We start from the raw sequence: 19,752 nt of genomic DNA, 5'->3' as shown, positions 1-19,752 counted from the left end.
TGTGGTAGGGTTTTTTTGAGAGAATTTGACCACCTGCTATAGATCAAATGCAGGCTCTCTTTATAGTGAAATCAAACTTTACATTATTGTACTTTTCTGTCCCAAGTGTATATAAGTAGTCTTGCTTAACAACCATTTATTCAGCAACTATTCTAAGTTACAGTAATGTTGAACAAAGGGACTTACAACCAGAGTTTGAAGTTCAGGTCATCACAGTGCCGCTGTGGTCACATGAACAAAATTCAATGTGCCTGCATTTATGACCATTCTCCTGCTGCCCTACTTGCATCCCCAGCTGCCCTTTGTCATCATCTTTGCCTGCCTCTATTTGGTGGGCTCATCACATGCAGGGGAGGTCCCATGAAAACATCCCACAGGTCAGCGGATGAGAGTTACAGAACAGGTGGGGGGGTGTTGTGATGTAGCACTGTGCACCACTACCAGAGGTGGGTTCCTACCAGTTCGCACCTATTCAGTAGAACCGGTTCGTCAAATCTACCGAACCGGTTAGAAGAGGTTCCACCAGTAGACCTGGAAAGCAGGCCACACCTACAGAAGAGGTTCCAAAAAATTTTGAAACCCACCACTGTCACACACACACACACACACACAGGCAGACTGACTGACTGACTGACTGAAGAGAGAGAGAGAAAGAGAAAGGAAGAAAGAAACAAAGAAGAAAGAAAGAAAAAGAGTGAGAGAGAGATAAAAGAAAAAAGAAAAAAGGAACAGAGAGACAAAAGGAAGGAAAGAGAGAGAGAGAGAGAGAGAGAAAACACATGCCGGCAAGCCACTCCCACCAGGTCACATGGCCGGCAAGCCACTCCCACAAAGGAGGCCACACCCACAGAGTAGGTTCCAACATTTTTTGAAACCCACCACTGACCACTACCAACTAAGTCCTTCTTTTGCACTGTTCTTTCACCTGCTGACCGGGTCCTTCTTTCTCACACCAGCCAGGGCTTTCTTTTGTGTGATGGCTAGAGCCTTATTTGGGCATCCTCCTTATGGGTGTGAAAGAAAGACATGGCAAAAGAAAACCCTAGCTAGTAATGCTGTGCAGCACAGCAGCAAGCAAACCAAGTGGCAAGGCAGCTGTAGCAGCAGATAGGTGGATAACCCACAGGGCACATATGGTAGAAGATAGGGGAATGGGGAGGGGGGAATTGAAGTGGAGACAGTTCCTTACTTTCTTCCAAGAATGGCTTGGATATTAGTCTTCTTCTAATGACTGCACGCGATTTATTGAATAAAAGTAACTGAGATTGCTATGTCTGCCATAGCTAAGCTGAGCAATCATGGGATGTTTCATTTAATGACCATGTTGCTTAGCAATGGAGTTGTCAGCCCACTTATGGTAGTTAAGGGTGGGTTACCTGTAATATAATTGTAAGAACAGGCTTGGAGGCGGGGGAGAGGAAATTCCAACTGCCCCGTTTTGCACAAGTTAGACTAATCAGGTTGTTTGCTTTTAAATTGTTTTTTCACTGTGCAGGAGCATTTCCAAAACCTGTGCTTGAGCATGAATTGAACTGGAAAGTATCAATGTGTGTTGGTATCTATAGAATTGAAACCTGCCTCAATTAGCCTCACTTCCCAGATGATTTGGCTCTCTGGGCCTATGTAACTAAGGCTATGCAATGTTTCAGATTTGAAGAAAAAAAGTTTTTGGGATGTATTGATGTGCTTGTATAACACCTGTCTACCTCGCCTGAAAACAACTATGTCTTTTCCCAGAGTAGTGCAATTGCCCTATTTAACTATGGCAGAATCCCAGGGAAAAGATTCATGTGATTTAACAAGTTGCATGCAGATGTATTTATTTATTTTTATCCCCCCTTTGTTATATTTTTAAATAAATAACTCAAATTGGCAAACATATTACATAATACTCCTTCCTCCTCCTACTTTCCCCATTGCGACAACTCTGTGAGGTGAGTTGGGCTGAGGGAGCATGACTGATGCTATGTGCTTTGAAGCAAACTTTTGCTTTTGGATCTGAAATGCTGCACAACCATCAGGACAAAGCTAGTAAATTGCATAATCTGAAGCTCAAAGCCAGCATTCTTAAATGTTCTTTTAACATATGTTCATGTTATTAATATGTAAAAAAGTCTACAAGTAGTCCTTGGGTTACAACAGCAATTGGACCAGAACTGCTTCCGCTAAGTGACATGGTGATAAAGTGTGACATCATGGGATAGCATTACTTATCAATGAGAGTCGTGGCAGTTAACGTTGCTATTGATAAGTGAGGACTGTGTAAGAAGTTAGCAAGGATTTCATGTGATCACCATTTTCAACTTCCTGCCAACTTCCTCATTGATTTTGCTTGTGGAAAACCAGCAGGGAACACTGGAAAGTTTGATCATGTGACGGCAGCTCAGTGCAATGTTGGAATCATGAGCTGGGAAATGAGCACTCATATCGTGATTGTGTGACTGTGAGGATGTTGCAAACAGCTGAAACTCTGAGGACATATAAGTCCCCCTTGTTCAATGCTATTGCAAATTTGAATGGTCACTAAATGAGTGATCAGAACCCAAGAACCCACCTATATTCTGTTTCTGCCAAAGGAAAGAGGCATAATTAAAAATAAATTGAATTCAAAAGTATTTGACTTAATTTGTTGTATAGCAATCACCTGCTAATTTCTTAATATCCCATTTGGGACTTTTTTCCTGAAAAAATAAATATTTATTTTTTTCTTCATCCTTGTCATTTCTGTGCAGCAAGAAAATGGAGAGAGAAGAATGCCCTGGGTGCACATGGCAATTGGGAAGTTGAGGTGGGAGAACCCACATTGCTTGCAACAGGAGCACTGGACCGTGAGTTCATAAAGGAGAGCAATACCAATGTAAATATAATATTTGCACCTCAGCATTTGATATTAGGGAAAATATACTTTATCCAATTTTTCTACCTTGATTTTTTTTTTCATTTAGAAAATAGTATGTAAGGCTTTCTTTCTATAGCTGTGTGAATAATCCAGAACATTGGAATTGTCCATTATGCTCTTCCTTTCTACTTTATCTCTGTCTTTTTCCTACATATAAAGGTTTATTTGTTAAATGTGTTATCATGCCATTCCTACAACTCAGCTTAAGTAGCATTTGCTTCTTCCAATTTTTCCTCACGACATTTTTATGACAAAAGTTCAGCTAAGAGATAGCAACCATATTTTAAATTTCAATGTAATTTAAACAGAGGAATTACAATTGAAAGCCCACTATGGTCAAAAAGAGCTAAATTAACATTGTGTGGAGACATTTTTGTAAATATGAAAAGTTTAATATGGCTCCTTTATGAGAGACTCATGTTCAAGTCCATCCTTAGCCATAGAAGATCAACTGGGTGTATTTGAGCTAGTTAAAAGCAGCAGGCAAGCATGTGCGTGCTCCATTTGCACAAGTGGCGGGCATGTGTGCCTCCTACTCACACAAATGGAGCTGTGCACTTGCCCGCCACTCGAGTGGAACCATCCCCTCTCCCTCCCTGCCAGGTTGCAAAACTAAAAAGTTTGGGTAACTCTGCTTTAGAAGTATATTGGTAGCCATTCATTAAATCATGTGTGCTTCCAGATATAGTGTCCTGTCGTGTTTCTCAACCTCAGCAATTTAAAAATGTGTGGCTGGGGAATTCTGGGAGTTGAAGTCCACACATCTTAAAGTTGCTGAGTTTGAGAAACACTAGTGTGTATACTGATTGCTTTGGGGAATATAAATGCTCTCCAATCTTTTTATGGCTCTGGGCTATTTGGGTGGCTTCCAAAATATAGCACCTATAAAAACATGTATAAAGCATAACACATATAAAACACATCAGCTAAAATAGTTACATTGTAAGCCCTTAGGTAGTAAATGTTTTCAGCTCTTTCTTAAATTGTAACGAAGAGGCGTGATTTAATTCCACTGACAATTTATTCCATGACACAAGCTATAATTTAGACAAAAATGCCAAGAGCTAAATAATATTTGTATAAAAGGTTTATGCTCTGTATTATGGTTTTGCCTTAAAGTTAGGATCTCTTTCAAATGTTCTTCCTGAATAAACTCAGAAAGTTCAGACTGCCCGGGAGCTGCTGATGCAGTTTTACAGAGGAATTATTGAGTCTATAACTGTCTAGTGCGGTACAGCAACCAAACAGGACAGTTACAGAGTCCAACGCATAATCAAGACTGTAGAAAGAATAATTGCAACCAGCCTGCTTCCCATAGAAGACCTGTATATTGCGCGGATCAGGAGGGCTAAGAAAATATCTGCAGACCGCTCACATCCTGGACACAAACAGTTTCAGCTCCTTCCCTCAGGACATAATTGCATGCTTAGATACAGGGGCAGTTTTTTCCCCCTTGTGCCATCACCTAATTCTCATGGTTTTGTCAAATGTGTATGTATAAGAGCCAAGGTGGCGCAGTGGTTAGGGTGCAGTACTGCAGGCCACTTCAGCTGACTGCTGTCTGCAGTTCAGCGGTTCTAATCTCACCGGCTCAAGGTTGACTCAGCCTTCCATCCTTCCAAGGTGGGTGAAATGAGGACCCAGACTGTGGGGGCGATATGCTGACTCTGTAAACCGCTTAGAGAGGGCTGAAAGCCCTATGAAGCGGTATATAAGTCTAACTGCTATTGCTATTGCTATATCAACCCATAGAGTGTAGTTCTTAGTTTCTTTCTTGGTTTCTTTCTCCTTGTGCACTCTCCCTTCTATCTGGAACAGAATAGTTCCATTTCATTCAATATCCAGTTGAAGTATATATGTTTCACGTATGTACGAATACCTGAATTATCCCATATATTCGTATGAAGGGTATTCTGTGCTTTGAATGCAATTATTTATTGAATGGGTTTTAGCCTGATTGCAGTCTTTTATAAAATAGACTTTTTCCCCCTCTTGTGAGAGACTACTTTTGTTCCTTAACCATCTTTTATCTCAGTCTATATTTTTCCTAAATCTAGTAGCATTTTCCTTCACATTCCTCAGTATTAGAACATAATTTGTGTATCTGGGAAGCATTTAGTGTATCTGTCAGCCTTTGCTTTGCTGCTGCTTCGGCTGCCATTGAAACGGGGAGGGGGGGCATGGTATTTGGGAGGGGACTACTACTTGTGCTGGAGGAAGATTCTGGAGTTTCTACTGCCTGTCTTACTGCGCATGCGGAGGAGGTTTCCCGCCAAGGCCAACGGCATCGACATTCCATCTTGGTGATGCCTTTTGAAGTTATCTTGCACCTGACACTTGGGAGAATTATGATTGGCCTGTGACTGGGATGCCAAGGGGTGGGGAATGGGTTATTCTATATATCATTTGCTTTCGCGTCTAAATAATCAGTCTTCGCTTTGCTACGCTTCTGTTCATTTATAATTAGTAAACGTATACTTGATTTCTATCAATGGAGTCTTGTGGTTTTCTTTCCTGATTATTCAAATGAAGGAGTGCTGACAATAAGCGAAGACTCACTCACACCCCACCAGGAGTTTTCAACCTACCATGGGGGGTGTACTCACAAGAAGGAACGAAGAAAATGTCATTGCGAGCGATGAAGAGGAGACTGAAAGGGAAACTGCAGACCCATCTTTACCTGAAAGGCTGGCTGGCCTAAGAGTAGAAGAGCCTGTGTTTCGCCCCCGATGGACTTTGGGAGTTGGGCAAAAAGAGGATTCTGAAGAATTGGATGCAGGAGTTACCAGAAGGAGACTAAAAAAAAACCCAGTGGACTGGGAGGAAGCTATGACCAAGCGGAAGACCCAAGAGAGAGCGATGGAAAGGGAGCAAACGGAAGAATTTGAACAAAGGTACTCCGTGCATAAAATTAGGGAGGGTGAAGAGGCCGAGGAGGTTGGGAGCAAGCAAACCCAGAATCAGCCTCCCCCCCCCCACCCAGGGCTGCTGCCAGAATAGGGGGGGGGGCAGAAGATGCAGAATGGCAAAAGTCCCTCCCTTAACAGTAAAATATAACGGTGATCCCAAGAGGTTGGGCCTTTTCGTCATTCAAATTTGGAATTATATGGAAATTTATGGTCCGGATTTAGAAACCGATGAGATGAAAGTGAGAATGGTTTTACTTTCTTTGGAAGAAAAGGCGGCCGATTGGATGGTGAGCTTACACCAATGTAATTCCCCTCTCCTGAGGAATTTTGATGACTTTATGACTGCACTGAAGAGGAGGTTTGATGACCCGCTGATTGAGAAATGCGGGAAGGTGAATTTTATGGCCCTAAAGCAGGGAAATAGACCAGTGGCTGAATATGTTCAGGAGTTTCAACAGCTTTCATAGTATATGAGGGGGTGGTCTGAAGAGGCCCTCCTGGATCAGTTTGCATTGGGATTAAATGAGGACATTTACCAGCAATGCGTTAACAGACACCTTCCCAGGTGAGTTGTTGTTTGGTATGAAAATGCAGCAGACGTTGAGCTAGATTTGATTAGACTTCAACGTGCAAAAGAGAAAGAAGTGGAGAGGTCGCCCCCCCCCCAGTTCAAAAAACCCCATTCCGCATCAGGAGTGAAGGGAGGGGAAGCTCCACCGGCAAGACCAAGTCTTTCACGTGCTTCCGTTGTGGAAAGGGAGGTCATCGCGCCGTGGATTGCCGCGTTAAACTTCCCCCGACCGCCCCACCCCCTACCAAGAGGGAGGGGAAGGCAAGCAAGGCCCCGGGAAAGAAGAAGGAAGCTGCATACGCTGCTGAAAATGCCCCCCAGCGTTTCCAGCCGGAGGTGGAGGAGGAAGCGGACGTGACCACCAGCTCCTCTGATGAATCCGATGACGACGCCTCGCCTCGTTGGGTGAGTTCAAATAAAGGCCCCATGTTAATCCCAATTGAGCTAAGGGTGCCACCTGCTGGTGCGATGGAGCAGCTTTCCGCTCTCCTCGACTCTGGCTGCTCTAGATGTATGATTAGTCCAGCGATGGTTGAAAAACTGGGCTTGAAGTTGAGGACTTTAAAAAACCCTATTGTTTTTTGCCAGATCGATGGGTCCATTGCAGGTGGGGGCCCAGCCCATTTTTACACTGAGCCTCTAGAAATGAAAATGGGCACCCATTTAGAGTTAATCTCTTTTATTGTGGCACCTGGGATGGACAGACCCCTTATTTTGGGACTCCCCTGGCTTCGTAAATGGAACCCACGTATTAACTGGAGGGAGGGGTGGCTGCGCATTCGGACCAGCACAGCCCCAGACGGGGAGGTTGAAGCTTCAGAGCCGGCTGGCTCCAGCCCCACTTTGGCCGCCGGGGGCCAGGAGAGAATTGAGGGGGAAGAGAAGATTCCAAAGGAATATTGGGACCTGAAAGGAGTTTTTAGTGAAAAATCTTCCAATAAGCTTCCGCCCCACAGGCCCACTGATTGCTCCATCGAGATTTTGCCTGGGATAGCGCTTCCAAAACCCCAAATATATTCTATGTCACCCAGGGAGATGGAGGAAATGAGGAAGTTTATTGACAAGAACTTGCAAAGGGGTTTCATTGAACCAGCCAGACCCAAGGTGGCTGCCCCTGTACTATTCAGAGAGAAGAAAGATGGCTCTCTTCGTCTCTGCGTGAATTTTAAGAACCTTAATTCAATCTCATCCCAAAATCTCTACCCCTTGCCTCTGATGAAGGACATGCTGGCCCAACTGGGGAAGGGCCGCATTTTTACTAAACTGGACTTACGGGAGGCATACTATAGGGTCCGGATAAGTGGAAGACTGCCCCCTGGGTTGTTTCCAGTTCCGTGTAATGCCCTTTGACCTGCAGGGGGCGCCTGCAGTCTTCATGCAGTTAATTAATGAGGTTTTGCATGACCACCTCTACAAGGGCATTATCATATATTTGGATGATATCCTTATTTACACGCAAACACATGACGAACACGTCAAGTTGGTCCGCACTGTCCTAAAGAAACTCTGAGCCGCGGAGCTTTATGCCAAGTTGTCCAAATGTGAATTTCACCAGGAGAAGATAGACTACCTTGGCTATCGTATCTCCCACGCAGGTGTGGAGATGGACCCCGCTAAAGTCAAAGCGGTCACTGAGTGGGAGGCGCCCCATACACGCAGGCAGTAGCAGAAGTTTTTGGGTTTTGCCAATTTCTATCGTCAGTTTATCCCTTCTTTTGCCAAGATTGCACTTCCCATCACTAATTTGTTGAAGTCCAAAGGTGGGCCAAAACCCAAGCCTAGCAAGCCATTGAATTGGACCATGAAGTGTCAAGCTGCTTTTGAGAAGTTGAAACGACTTTTTGCCGAGGAGCCGGTTCTGAAGCACCCAGACATGGACAAGCCATTCGTGGTTCAAGCTGATGCCAGCGACGTGGCGGTGGGGGCCGTATTGCTTCAGACCAACGACCAAGGTAACTTACAACCTTATGCCTACACCCCTCGTAAACTCACGGACACAGAGAGACGTTGGGCAATCTGGGAGAAAGAAGCATTTGCTGTTCGTTGGGCTTTGGCCACATGGCGCCATTTCCTGGAGGGCGCTAAACACCCGTTTGAGGTGTGGACTGACCATAAGAACTTGGAGGCTTTGAAGACTCCCAGGCGGCTTTCCCCTAAACAGATGCGCTGGGCTCAGCATTTCAATCGTTTTAATTTCATGCTTAAGTATATCCCGGGGGGGGAAGAACTTCATGGCTGATGCTTTGTCCAGGCTCCCTCAATACAACTGCTCTAAGCTCAGCGTTGTCCAGCCCGTTGTTCCCACGTCAAGTCTCGCTGCTCCTGTTGTTACTACACAACAGACATGCTCTAAGGTGGACGTGTCTCAGGATTTTCTTTCCGATCTCAAGAAGGCTCTTCCTCAAGATGATTGGTTCCGGCAACATCAGGGTGAATGCACCATGAGGGATGATTTGCCATGGATTGGGGCGAAGCTTTACATCCCTGCCTCTCTTCGTCTAATTGTTCTCCAACGGGCTCATGATTCCAAATTGGCGGGGCACTTTGGATTTGTGAAGATGCTGCATCTTGTGAAACGGACAAGTTTCCCGCCAAGGCCAACGGCATCGACATTCCATCTTGGTGATGCCTTTCGAAGTTATCTTGCACCTGACACTTGGGAGAATTATGATTGGACTGTGACTGGGATGCCAAGGGGTGGGGAATGGGTTATTCTATATATCATTTGCTTTCGCGTCTAAATAATCAGTCTTCGCTTTGCTACGCTTCTGTTCATTTATAATTAGTAAAAGTACACTTGATTTCTATCAATGGAGTCTTGTGGTTTTCTTTCCTGATTATTCAAATGAAGGAGTGCTGACAGTATTCCACAAAAGAATGTATTATATAAATTGTGAAAATCTCATGGGGAGAGGTATTTAACTTAGAGATGCTTGTACCAGTGTTGCTTCAATTGAGATAAGAGTCCGGCACAATTCCATGCATAATTTTGGCAATTCCAATTCATGTTGTTATAGTACAGTTATTACAGCTGCTGTCTAGTTGAACTGAACAACACTGGGCTGAATTCCATTTCTCTTTTCTTTAGCCTGTCTTTATGCGAAAAGACACCAAAAGCAGTTTCCAGTGGCGGATCCGAAACCTGCCATATCCTAAGGATGTCTACAGTGTCTCAGTAGAAAAGGATCAGTGTTGCTGTGTGGTCCACACAACAAATAAGAAGTCAGTAATCAGATTCACTCATGGTGGGATAAATTTGGGTGCATTTGCGGGTAGCTTATAGGATGTGGAAATGATGTTAGTTCTCTATTGTAATATCCTGAATTTTTCTTTTCCTAACAGTTATATTGTTAGAATAGTTACCGTATTTTTCGGAGTATAAGACGCACCAAGGTTTTGAAGAGACAAATTTAAAAAAAAGTTTTTGCACTCTGCAAGCCTCCAAAAAACGGCCCATTTCCCCCCCCCCAAAAAAAGGCATGACTAGCCTTTAGTGGGCTTGCCGAGTGCTGGGGGGGGGGGGCAAAAATGGCCCAATTTTTCACGAAAACAGACCCATTTTTCATTTTAAAAATGGAGGCGTGGATAGCCTTTAGGAAGCTTATAGAGTGCTTCTGGGGGTTGGGAGGGGTAAAATTGAGCAAAAAACAGGGCATTTTTTGCTCATTTCTGTCCTCCCCAGCCCCCAGGAGCTCTCTGAAAGCTTCCTAGAGGCTATGCACGACCACTTTGGTGAAGGGGGTGGGGTTTCAGGAGACAAAAAATGCTGTATTCAGTGTATAAGACGCACCCAGATTTTCAGCCTCTTTTTTGAGGGAAAAAAGTGTGTCTTATACTCTGAAAAATATGGTATATTGTTTTAGCAAAATAATCTGACCTGACCTGTACTTGAATATTAGTAGCTCTGGTTGGTAGCTGGGCTGTTGATTTGAGCTCCGAGCTTGGCAATTAGGTTGCAAACATTTCGTCACCATTCAAGGAGACATCGTCAGTGCACTTTCAATTTAAACACCAACAGCTCATACATAATTTGAGCTTTTTTAGTATTTACACATAACACTACGAAGAGTATGATTTTTGAACAAGCCATGGTATTGTATTTTGCACATATCCCTAATGGATAGGTTTGAGTGCAATGCTAAATAAAAAACAAACATCAATATGTCTTAATTTTATGTATGAATCGAGCTATAGTCCTGGAAAAAAGAGCATTTGTTTATCCTACTCTTTCCATTTCTATGCAATCCCTAATATTTACCCAGAGGTGGTGCTGTTGGCAAGAACTTCTATTTTCTATTTGACCATTTATGTTACGCTAAAGTTCTTCTGAGGGCAAAGAGTATAATTAATCAATGACAATAAAAAACTAGGGACATGGTCAGGACTTGTCAAACATTTCACTATAAAGGCCAGACTACATTAACCTTCTGGGTCATTCTACTTAGCATCTTTGTTATCTCACTGGAACTGGCAGGTAGAGAATCAGGTTCCTGAAGTTCAGTGGATTTCCTCTTAATAGGTAGGAATATTATTTAGTATTTGTTGATTTCAGCAGTCCTTAAATATCTCAGCCTTCTGCAGAGTCTCATTTTAAATCAGGATCACCTGTGAATTTTACTTGTAGATTAAGACAGAGTTCTCTTGCATATAAATACAAGCATAAATTTTACTGTTATGACATAGACCGTGTTTACTAATAATGCCTTTCAAAAAGAACTAAACAAATTCACGATAAATAAGTGTTAGATATGATATTTAACTAAAAACTCAAGGTACAGTAATAAGTAGCTCTAAATTATAGTTGCTGATAGGCAAAGAATAAGAGAAACCCATTTTTTTCATATCCCCCTTGAGGCTGCCAGCTAATACTAAAAAGAAGATACAGTGTAGCAGATCCAGTAAGAAATCATTTGCTATTTAGTAGCCCAGTATATTTTACAGTCCAACGTGTTTTGGACAATTCCGAAGCAATGACACCATTGTTCGTAGCATATAAAATACAAACCTTGATATAGTTTTATTTGGGGGGGGGGGAATGGATACCTTAATTAGCATAGACATTTTACATTTGCTTGCTTTGCTTGTTGGAAATTCCAGACATGATTGAATAAAAATTCTAAAGTAAATCTCAATTATTCTGTCTACCAAAGAAACCAGGAATAGTTGGATTAATGCTGCAACAAACAGCTTTTACATTATTTGTTCTGTTTGGTCGGTGGTGGAACACAATATTTTGTTCAATCACATATTTATCTTAGCCATGATTTAACTATGATTTACTGGTTAAATGGAAATATATTTATTAAATTTATATGCTTTCCCCCTCACTGATAAGGCAACTCTGGGAAGCTGAATAATTCACAGGCTAAGCCCTTAACAATGGATATCTGCATGATGTGTAGCTAAAAATGCTACTTTCAATGCAATTCACTGAAATTTTGCAAGGCAGAAAGAAAATTGCCACCTAAATATCCAATCAAAACAGAACAAGAAATCATTAGTAGCTAAGCCCCTCTGAGTTCTATTTGTAATGCAAGTGTTATAACAAGAAAAACTAACCTAGCACCCACATGTGGAACAAAGTTAATGTCTCAAAGAGTATTTCATGCCTTTTAGTAATTTGAGGTCTTTAAGAAACCATTTCAATTATTAGCTTCAGGAGTGGAATTGGCTTTATCAGAGGAATACACATTTTTCATTTATGTTTTTACAACAAAAATTGTGTCACCACAAAACTGCTAGGCTCTTGGATAGAATTTGGATTATGCGACTTTTGTAATTTCCCTATTATAGAGATGAAACTCGAAAAATTAGAATACCGTGCAAAAGTTCATTTATTTCAGTAATGCAACTTAAAAGGTGAAACTAATATATGAGATAGACACATTACATGCAAAGCAAGACAGTTCAAGCTGTGATTTGTCATAATTGTGATGATTATGGCTTACAGCTCATGAAAACCCCAAATCCACCGTCTCAGAAAATTAGAATATTACATGCAATCAATAAAACAAGAACAATACATAGAACAATATTGGACCTCTGAAAAGTATAGGCATGCATATGTACTCAGTACTTGGTTTGGGCCCCTTTTGCAGCAATTACTGCCTCAATGCGGTATGGCATGGAAGCTATCAGCCTGTGGCACTGCTGAGGTGTTATGGAAGACCAGGATGCTTCAATAGCGGCCTTCAGTTCTTCTGCATTGTTTGGTCTCATGTCTCTCATCTTTCTCCTGGCAATACCCCATAGATTATGGTATTCAGGTCAGGAGAGTTTGCTGGCCAATCAAGAACAGTAATCCCATGGTCATTGAACCAGGTTTTGATGCTTTTGGCAGTGTGGGCAGGTGCCAAGTCCTGCTGGAAAATGAAGTCAGCATCCCCATAAAGCTTTTCTGCGGAAGGAAGCATGAAGTGCTGGTAGACAGCTGCATTGACCCTGGACTTAATAAAGCACAGTGAACCAACACCAGCAGATGACATGGCTCCCCAAATCAACAGAGACTGTGGAAACTTCATGCTGGACTTCAGTGTGTGCCTCTCCATTCTTCCTCCATACTCTGGGTCCTTGGTTTCCAAATGAGATGCAAAAGTTGCTCTCATCAGAAAAGAGGATTTTAGACCACTGAGCAACAGACCAGGTCTGTTTTTCTTTAGCCCAGGTAAGACGCTTCTGACGTTGTTTGTTGTTCAGGAGCGGCTTGACAAGAGAAATACGACATTTGAAGCCCATCTCCAGGATCCATCTGTGTGTGGTGGCTCTTGATGCACTGACTCCAGCCTCAGTCCACTCCTTATGAAAGTCCCCAACGCTTTTGAATGGCCTTTTCCTGACAATCCTCTCCAGGCTACGGTCATCCCTGCTGCTTCTGCACCTTTTTCTTCCACCTTTTTCCCTTCCACATAACTTTCTATTAATGTGCTTTGATACAGCACTTTGGGAACATCCAACTTCTTTTGCAATTACCTTTTGAGGCTTTCCCTCCTTATGGAGGGTGTCAATGATGGTTTTCTGCACAACTGTCAGGTCAGCAGCCTTTCCCATGATTGTGATTCCTACTGAACCAGACTGAGAGACCTTTTAAAGGCTCAGGAACCCTTTGCAGGTGTTATGGCTTAATTAGCTGATTAGAGTGGGACACTTTGAACCTAAAATACTGCACCTTTTCACAATATTCTAATTTTCTGAGATTGTGGATTTGGGGTTTTCATGAGCTGTAAACCATAATCATCACAATTATGACAAATCACGGCTTGAACTATCTTGCTTTGCATGTAAAGAGTCTATCTCATATATTAGTTTCACCTTTTAAGTTGCATTATTGAAATAAATGAACTTTTGCACATATTCTAATTTTTCGAGTTTCACCTGTATACAATTATTCATTGTAGCATGTTCTTTAATGTGAAGAAGGCAGAAAATAAAATAACTTCAATTCAGATACTTGTCCTTTTTGCTAAAACAACAGAAGCATTGCTTGTATGTCTGCAGTTTATTCATTCTTCCATAAATTATTCTACTGTTTTACCAAAACTGGGATTTTATGATGTCTACATGGGAACTTGAAGATTTCCACCTATTGCTAAACTGCTAGCCAGGTTCTTCTTTTTCCAGATGTCTAACAATATTAATTTTTTCCTTCCCTGTGTGGGGCTGCTGATGGATCTGAGGCCTGTTCTCACTTCCACCTGGGACCAGCCCACAGGTTCCCAATCCCAATATTACATAATGTTCATTTCCCGTTAATGTTTGTGACTTGATCACATGAGAGATTCTAGTTCGTCCTTTATAGCAGGAATGGGCGGCTGCATGTACTTTCCCCAGCATCCTGAGATATATTACTAAAATGGTTACCAAAATTGCCAATTTTCAACAACATTTGTTTCAATTTTTTCCTTAAGGATAAAGATAAAAATGGAAGAAAGGAAATTCTCCCTAAACTCATCCAAAATTGTCTTCCTTAAATTCAGCCATTTACTGTCATATTTAAGCAATAGGATTTTAGGGTGAGGGTCAGGGATTCAGGATAGAAATAACGTATAGGTTGAATATTTGGCTCCGCCCCTTCCTCTGATGACATCTTCAGCTGGTAGGAAAAGCAAGATGGGGCCTACAATCCTGAGAAAGATGTTTACCCTGGCTTTAGGAAAAGGGAGGACAATAGCATATGCTTATGACAATTAGACAATTAGAATTTTAGCAGATACAGCTTTTCCCAGGAGATATAACAGAAGAAACCTGGAGTTTACTCAATGGCTACTCTGCAATTGAGAAGAGAAGATAGCTTCCCAGAGGACCTTAAAAAGAAAACATTGCCACCTACTTCTACTCATTCAACAATGCCCCCTCTAGCCACAGCAAAAGACTGCTGAAGTGGGATTTGATTCAGTCTTCTTGCTGTAAAACAAATCCATTAAAGCAAACTTTCAAACAAACAGGCAAAGCCTCGTTGGCCACAGCAGATTCAATTATTGCAGGACAAGGTAGCAGTTAACATTGCGCTGGAAGAGGCAAAACAACAGATCTATTTTCCTTTGATCTTTCTCGGATTTTACTTGGAGTTCAGACCAGGTATTTTTCCCACTGCCTCAGCCCTATTGGGGGGAGGGGGATAAAGTTGGTGTTCTCAGTGTGGGCTTCATAGGTTCTTTGAAACACCGGACTACTTTGGGAAGTTGCTTTTTTATTGTCTCAATCAGTAAGAACTTAACACTTCCTTAACTTGTCTTTTGTGTTCATCTAATCTTTGCTGTTTAACCTTTGACATCTCCATTATTATCCATGTCTGCCACCTTTCCCAAATATAAGCAAAAGGCTCCAAGCCCTGGGGTAACATTCTTCTTTAGCAGGCAAAGTTAGCCCTGACTGGTTGGTCTTTGTGTGCATTTACAGCAAGACTTGGAAAATAAAGGGTTTGTGGTTTGTGTAGCACTAGTTCAACCAGTTAAACCCTCAACAAAACTAACTTACCGTAATTGAAAAGGATTGCTCAAGGTTTGACATCCTGTTCATTATGGGGCACCAAACATACATCAATTGTGGAGCATAATTCATAAAGGAAGAATTCCAGCCCCCAAAGGAACCAAATGGCAGTCATGTTTCATGGGAGGAAAGCATATTGGCCTTTCATCTTAAATTAAATTGAAAATAGCAGATGGATCATTTAAGTGCCTAATAAATATGAGCGTAGATACCATGCATAGTCAAGGTGATCAAAACTAAACTAACATTCAAACTGTTAACGTAGCCTATCTAACTCTTATCCTTATGAGCGATGATTTGTTTAGTACATATCCCAGAGTTTGGGAAGCCCATTTTTGTGCCTTTAAGTCAGGGTTAATTCCTGATGACTAGATTAGTTTTCTTGGCAAGATTTTTGGAAATGGTTGCCACTGTTCTCTTCCTTCCTCTCTTTTCTAAGAAAAATGGTTGATGCTTGCTTCCTCTAGATTTTAGTATATGGCTGCATTTGAAATGCATATACTTCTGGTCAAATTAATAGTGACATATGTTCAGGCAGATTTTTAAATATAACTCAGTTTATGTATTTATATATTTTACTATATTAAAAATAATTCTAAGTGGAATCTTGCAGACTTGAATGAAAGATACTCAGCTTCTAACTCTTGGAACAATCCTGAAATTTCTTTCATGTAAAAACATAATTTTGTATTCTTTATCTTCCACTAATGAAGAAATGAAGTGTCTTTATTTTCATGTCCACATTACTTTCAGATACTACAAGAAATTCACTATTCCTGATTTGGACCGATTCCAACTGCCTTTGGACAGCACAGCTTTGAGTTTTACTCATGCCAATAATACATTGATCATCACAGTAAGTTCTCATAATGCTAATCTGACATCATTAGCATATTACTGTTTTCAGTCCTCTTTTGTGCTGGCGCCTTTACAGATAGTCTTCAACTTGCAACCATTCATTTAATGACTTCTCAAAATTACAATGGTACTGAAAGAAGTGACTTATGACTGGGTTTCACACTTACAACGGTTGGAATATCCCCAAGTTCACATGATCAGAATTCAGGACTTTGACAATTGGCATGTATTTATGACAGCTGCACTGTCCCGAGGTCATGTGATCACCATTTGTAACCTTCCCAGCTAGCTTCCAACAAGCAAAGTCAATGGGGAAAGGCTAATTCACTTAACATCTGTAGTGATTTGCTTAACAACTATGGCAGAAAAGGTCATAAGATGGGACACAACTCATTTAACAACTGACTTGCTTTGGAAATGGAAATTTTGGGTTCCATTGTGGTCGTAAATTAAGGACCAACTGTATAAAACCTGAGCTATACACATGGGGGAAACTAACCTTTGGATGAAAGTTAAGAATTAAAAATTATACCAGTAAGGCTTATAATAGAAAAAAATAAATAGATGCTACTATTTCTGCTTCAAAGTCTGAAATAATTGACATTTTTAATGATGTTCTGTGCAGAAATAACATTCTTCAAAGAACATGGAGGTATCCAATGAACAACTGGAAAAGTTCAAGTGCACTCTCTGCCATGGGATATTTCACTCTGCAGCAGGATAAATGGGATAAAAAATACAATAAGGCAGATTTCAATATTTGAACTAAAAATGTGTATTACATATTATGTTTGAGATACAGCCTTATGTTCTAGGTTTTATATCTTAAATGGCTGAAAAAGATGAATCTAAAAGCATGACATCTCAATGATTTTGCTTCTTGTTTTCAATTTTGCAAATTAACTTTGTTAATAGCACTTCTGTTTTTGCTAACAGAGATTCATGCTATTTTCTTTCCAATAGTATCAAAAGCCAACAGAAATACTAGCTGCAGAAGAGGAGCTGCAAAAAGAACTAAAGAAGATCAAAGCTGCTAATAATGGGGAAGGAGACTGCAAGACACAGTAGTCAAAAGTTTTGAGGTGCATTGTCTGTATTTTTATTAAATAATTGTTCTGAACAGGGATCATACATTCATTTCATTTATACCATGCCACGATTCTACAGAACTCTTTGCAGATTACAAACATTAAAATCTGCAATTGAATAGTATATAAAAACGTAAAACAAAACCAACTGGAAAATGCAAAAATCCAAAAAATGCCTTAAGGAAGGAATATATCAGAGTCTCTTTAAGGCTCCCATCAGCACCTATTCTGGTAAGGAGGCATTGGTAATCTTCTAGATCCAGGGAATAAGGGCCACCCACCTGAACTATCTTCAGTATGCCATGTGGCAGTGGCAACCATGCTTTCCAAGCTGCACTATTACCAGTTTGTTTCTAGGTGCAGTTGAATATGCTTGGAGGGACTATGGTGTTGACCCAGCTGATTCAATCCAGCAAAGTTATTGTACTACATGTTCCTTTCATCAACCAATGGGGGCCTTCATTAACCATATTGGAACCTCAGGATCATGTCTTTTGTCATGGCACCTGCATTCCAGAATGTGGTTCCTCTTGAGATCCAGAGGGCTTGCATCCTGATGGCATTCTGACAGGCCTTAATGACTTGGCTGTGCTCCCAGGCTTTGGACTGTGCTGATTGGATCCCTCTGCTAGGTGTATGATACATATTGTTGACCAGAGATTCTACATTGTTTATTGCTATGTCTCTTTTTGCATTACGTTTGTTGTATTGTTTTATTGTTGAGCAGCCCAGAATCAATTGGAATCTACACTGATATAAATAAATGGCCGAAGCAGCTGTGAGGGACAGAGGTCCAGACCATAGATAACAGAGGGCATCTTAGAGAGCATATAAAGAATCCCAGTTAACCTGGCAAGATATTCCAATCAAATTGCTAGACAATACCAAAGCACAGTCAAGAGAATCTAAACAAACCTATGGCAAAATGCTATGCTCACTGGTCACCACAGTCACTCTTGCAACTGGCTCCTTCTCCAAAGGAAATTAACCATTCTGCAAAGAGCTTCTGGATAACAACATGCCAATGCAACAAGAGAGAAGTAGGAATGCTTTATTCTCTTATAACAGTGGTGCAGGTCTGGGTACATAATTGTGCTCAATTTCATTCTTAATACTCCACCTACTCTCTGGGCACTGCTGCCTCAACCTCCGCTGACACTTCAAAACCCATCAGCCACCAAGGATAGGCCCAGCAGCAGCTGCTTAGAAGCAGTTTCACTAAGGGCCCATGAAAGCTTGTTGCCTATGTTGAGAGCAGCAAAACAGACACTTGGTAGACTCACACATCACAACTTTGGGAAAATCAAGTACCCACCACCATATTATGGCCCAACATAGCCAAGATGTAGCAGCTACACTTCCATTCCACACAATTTGCTTACCTCATGAAGAGTTGGTATGAGCCCAACTCCCAAACTAAAACTTCACCTGTTCACCAATCTACCCATGGAGTCAAGTCAAGTCAGCAGCCTGGCAAACCACTTGGCCAAACCCCTAATCACTTAGTTCACTTAAACTTAGTGACCACTTTATTTAAACCAATATCGTTGATTCCAACTGTGGTTGCTAAATGAGGACTATCTAATCTATTATACCTATATGAGAAGTAAATGTAGTACACAGACTTTCTCCCACTGTCTTGGGTACTATCTCTTTATCTCTCCGATCCTTCCCCTTACTGGGAGTCAGTATGTATTCATTCCTCTTGGCTCTCACCTGAGGGACATTCTACCCATTCTAGTTACTGAAGAATAAATTTCACACATACACTGCAGTAGCATATTACCAGCAAGTGCATCCAAAACATTGATAGCAAAGGAGTCCGCCAGGAAACTACAATCCCCATCTTAGACCTAGCAAAACTGCACTACTCTTAGATGTGATGCCAAGGCCCCTTGCCCAACTGCCAGCAACTTGAATGGCACATATTCTGTTTTCTGCCAGCTGATCACTTTTAGGCACCACAGTGGTTGCTTTAGGTAAATAATCCGAGCCCTAAAATCCCCACCTTCTGCCAGTTCACTGAAGCCCTTCAATATGGCCGCTTAGTGGAGACGTGCTACCTGGAAATCCCTAAGTCAATCTCGGTGCCACCTCCTAATATCTGCTTTTAAAGTTTGTTTACACAATTACATAGCCACTTTTTACACCATAGTATCTGACTTGTCTTACATTTTTATTATTTATACTGAGGCCCTTCTAGGTTTATCTGTTACAACATACCAGAATTTGAGTCATGGACAGTGATAAGCCTTTCCAAATATTTTGTTTTAAAATAGATTTTCATGATATAGTCCTTGTTTCCCAATCCTTCATGTATGGAAGAATATTCAGAGCTTATATTCCAGTGTGTTCATCTCTCATTCTACTAAAAAAGAATCCCTTTGTCTCAATTACACTGATTTATATATCAGACATTAATAAAAGAATTTTTGTGTTTCA

The 19,752-nt window shown here is 41.3% G+C and overlaps 2 protein-coding genes across 2 annotated transcripts in view; one reads left to right on the top strand and one right to left on the bottom strand.

The window, feature by feature from the left end:
* Positions 1 to 19,752, top strand: part of DPCD (deleted in primary ciliary dyskinesia homolog (mouse)) — a 20,972-nt gene extending 1,220 nt beyond the window's left edge. The window contains exons 3-6 of the mRNA XM_087725733.1: positions 2,733 to 2,857; positions 9,468 to 9,601; positions 16,118 to 16,220; positions 17,186 to 19,752. Of these exons, the coding sequence (XP_087581859.1) occupies positions 2,733 to 2,857; positions 9,468 to 9,601; positions 16,118 to 16,220; positions 17,186 to 17,290 (467 nt within the window). The 3' untranslated portion in view covers positions 17,291 to 19,752. The remainder of the gene's footprint in view (positions 1 to 2,732; positions 2,858 to 9,467; positions 9,602 to 16,117; positions 16,221 to 17,185) is intronic.
* The window catches only part of FBXW4 (F-box and WD repeat domain containing 4), a 95,227-nt gene continuing 92,270 nt past the window's right edge, over positions 16,796 to 19,752 (bottom strand). The window contains exon 10 of the transcript XR_015698048.1: positions 16,796 to 16,932. The gene's annotated coding sequence lies outside the window, so the exon portion shown is untranslated. The remainder of the gene's footprint in view (positions 16,933 to 19,752) is intronic.

The sequence above is a fragment of the Thamnophis sirtalis genome, unplaced genomic scaffold, assembly GCF_051295495.1.
Source record: "Thamnophis sirtalis isolate CommonGarterSnake01/CBP01778 unplaced genomic scaffold, rThaSir2_p1.2 scaffold_11, whole genome shotgun sequence".
In the NCBI taxonomy this organism is placed as follows: domain Eukaryota; kingdom Metazoa; phylum Chordata; class Lepidosauria; order Squamata; family Natricidae; genus Thamnophis; species Thamnophis sirtalis.
This window is presented reverse-complemented; position numbering and strand designations above follow the sequence as displayed.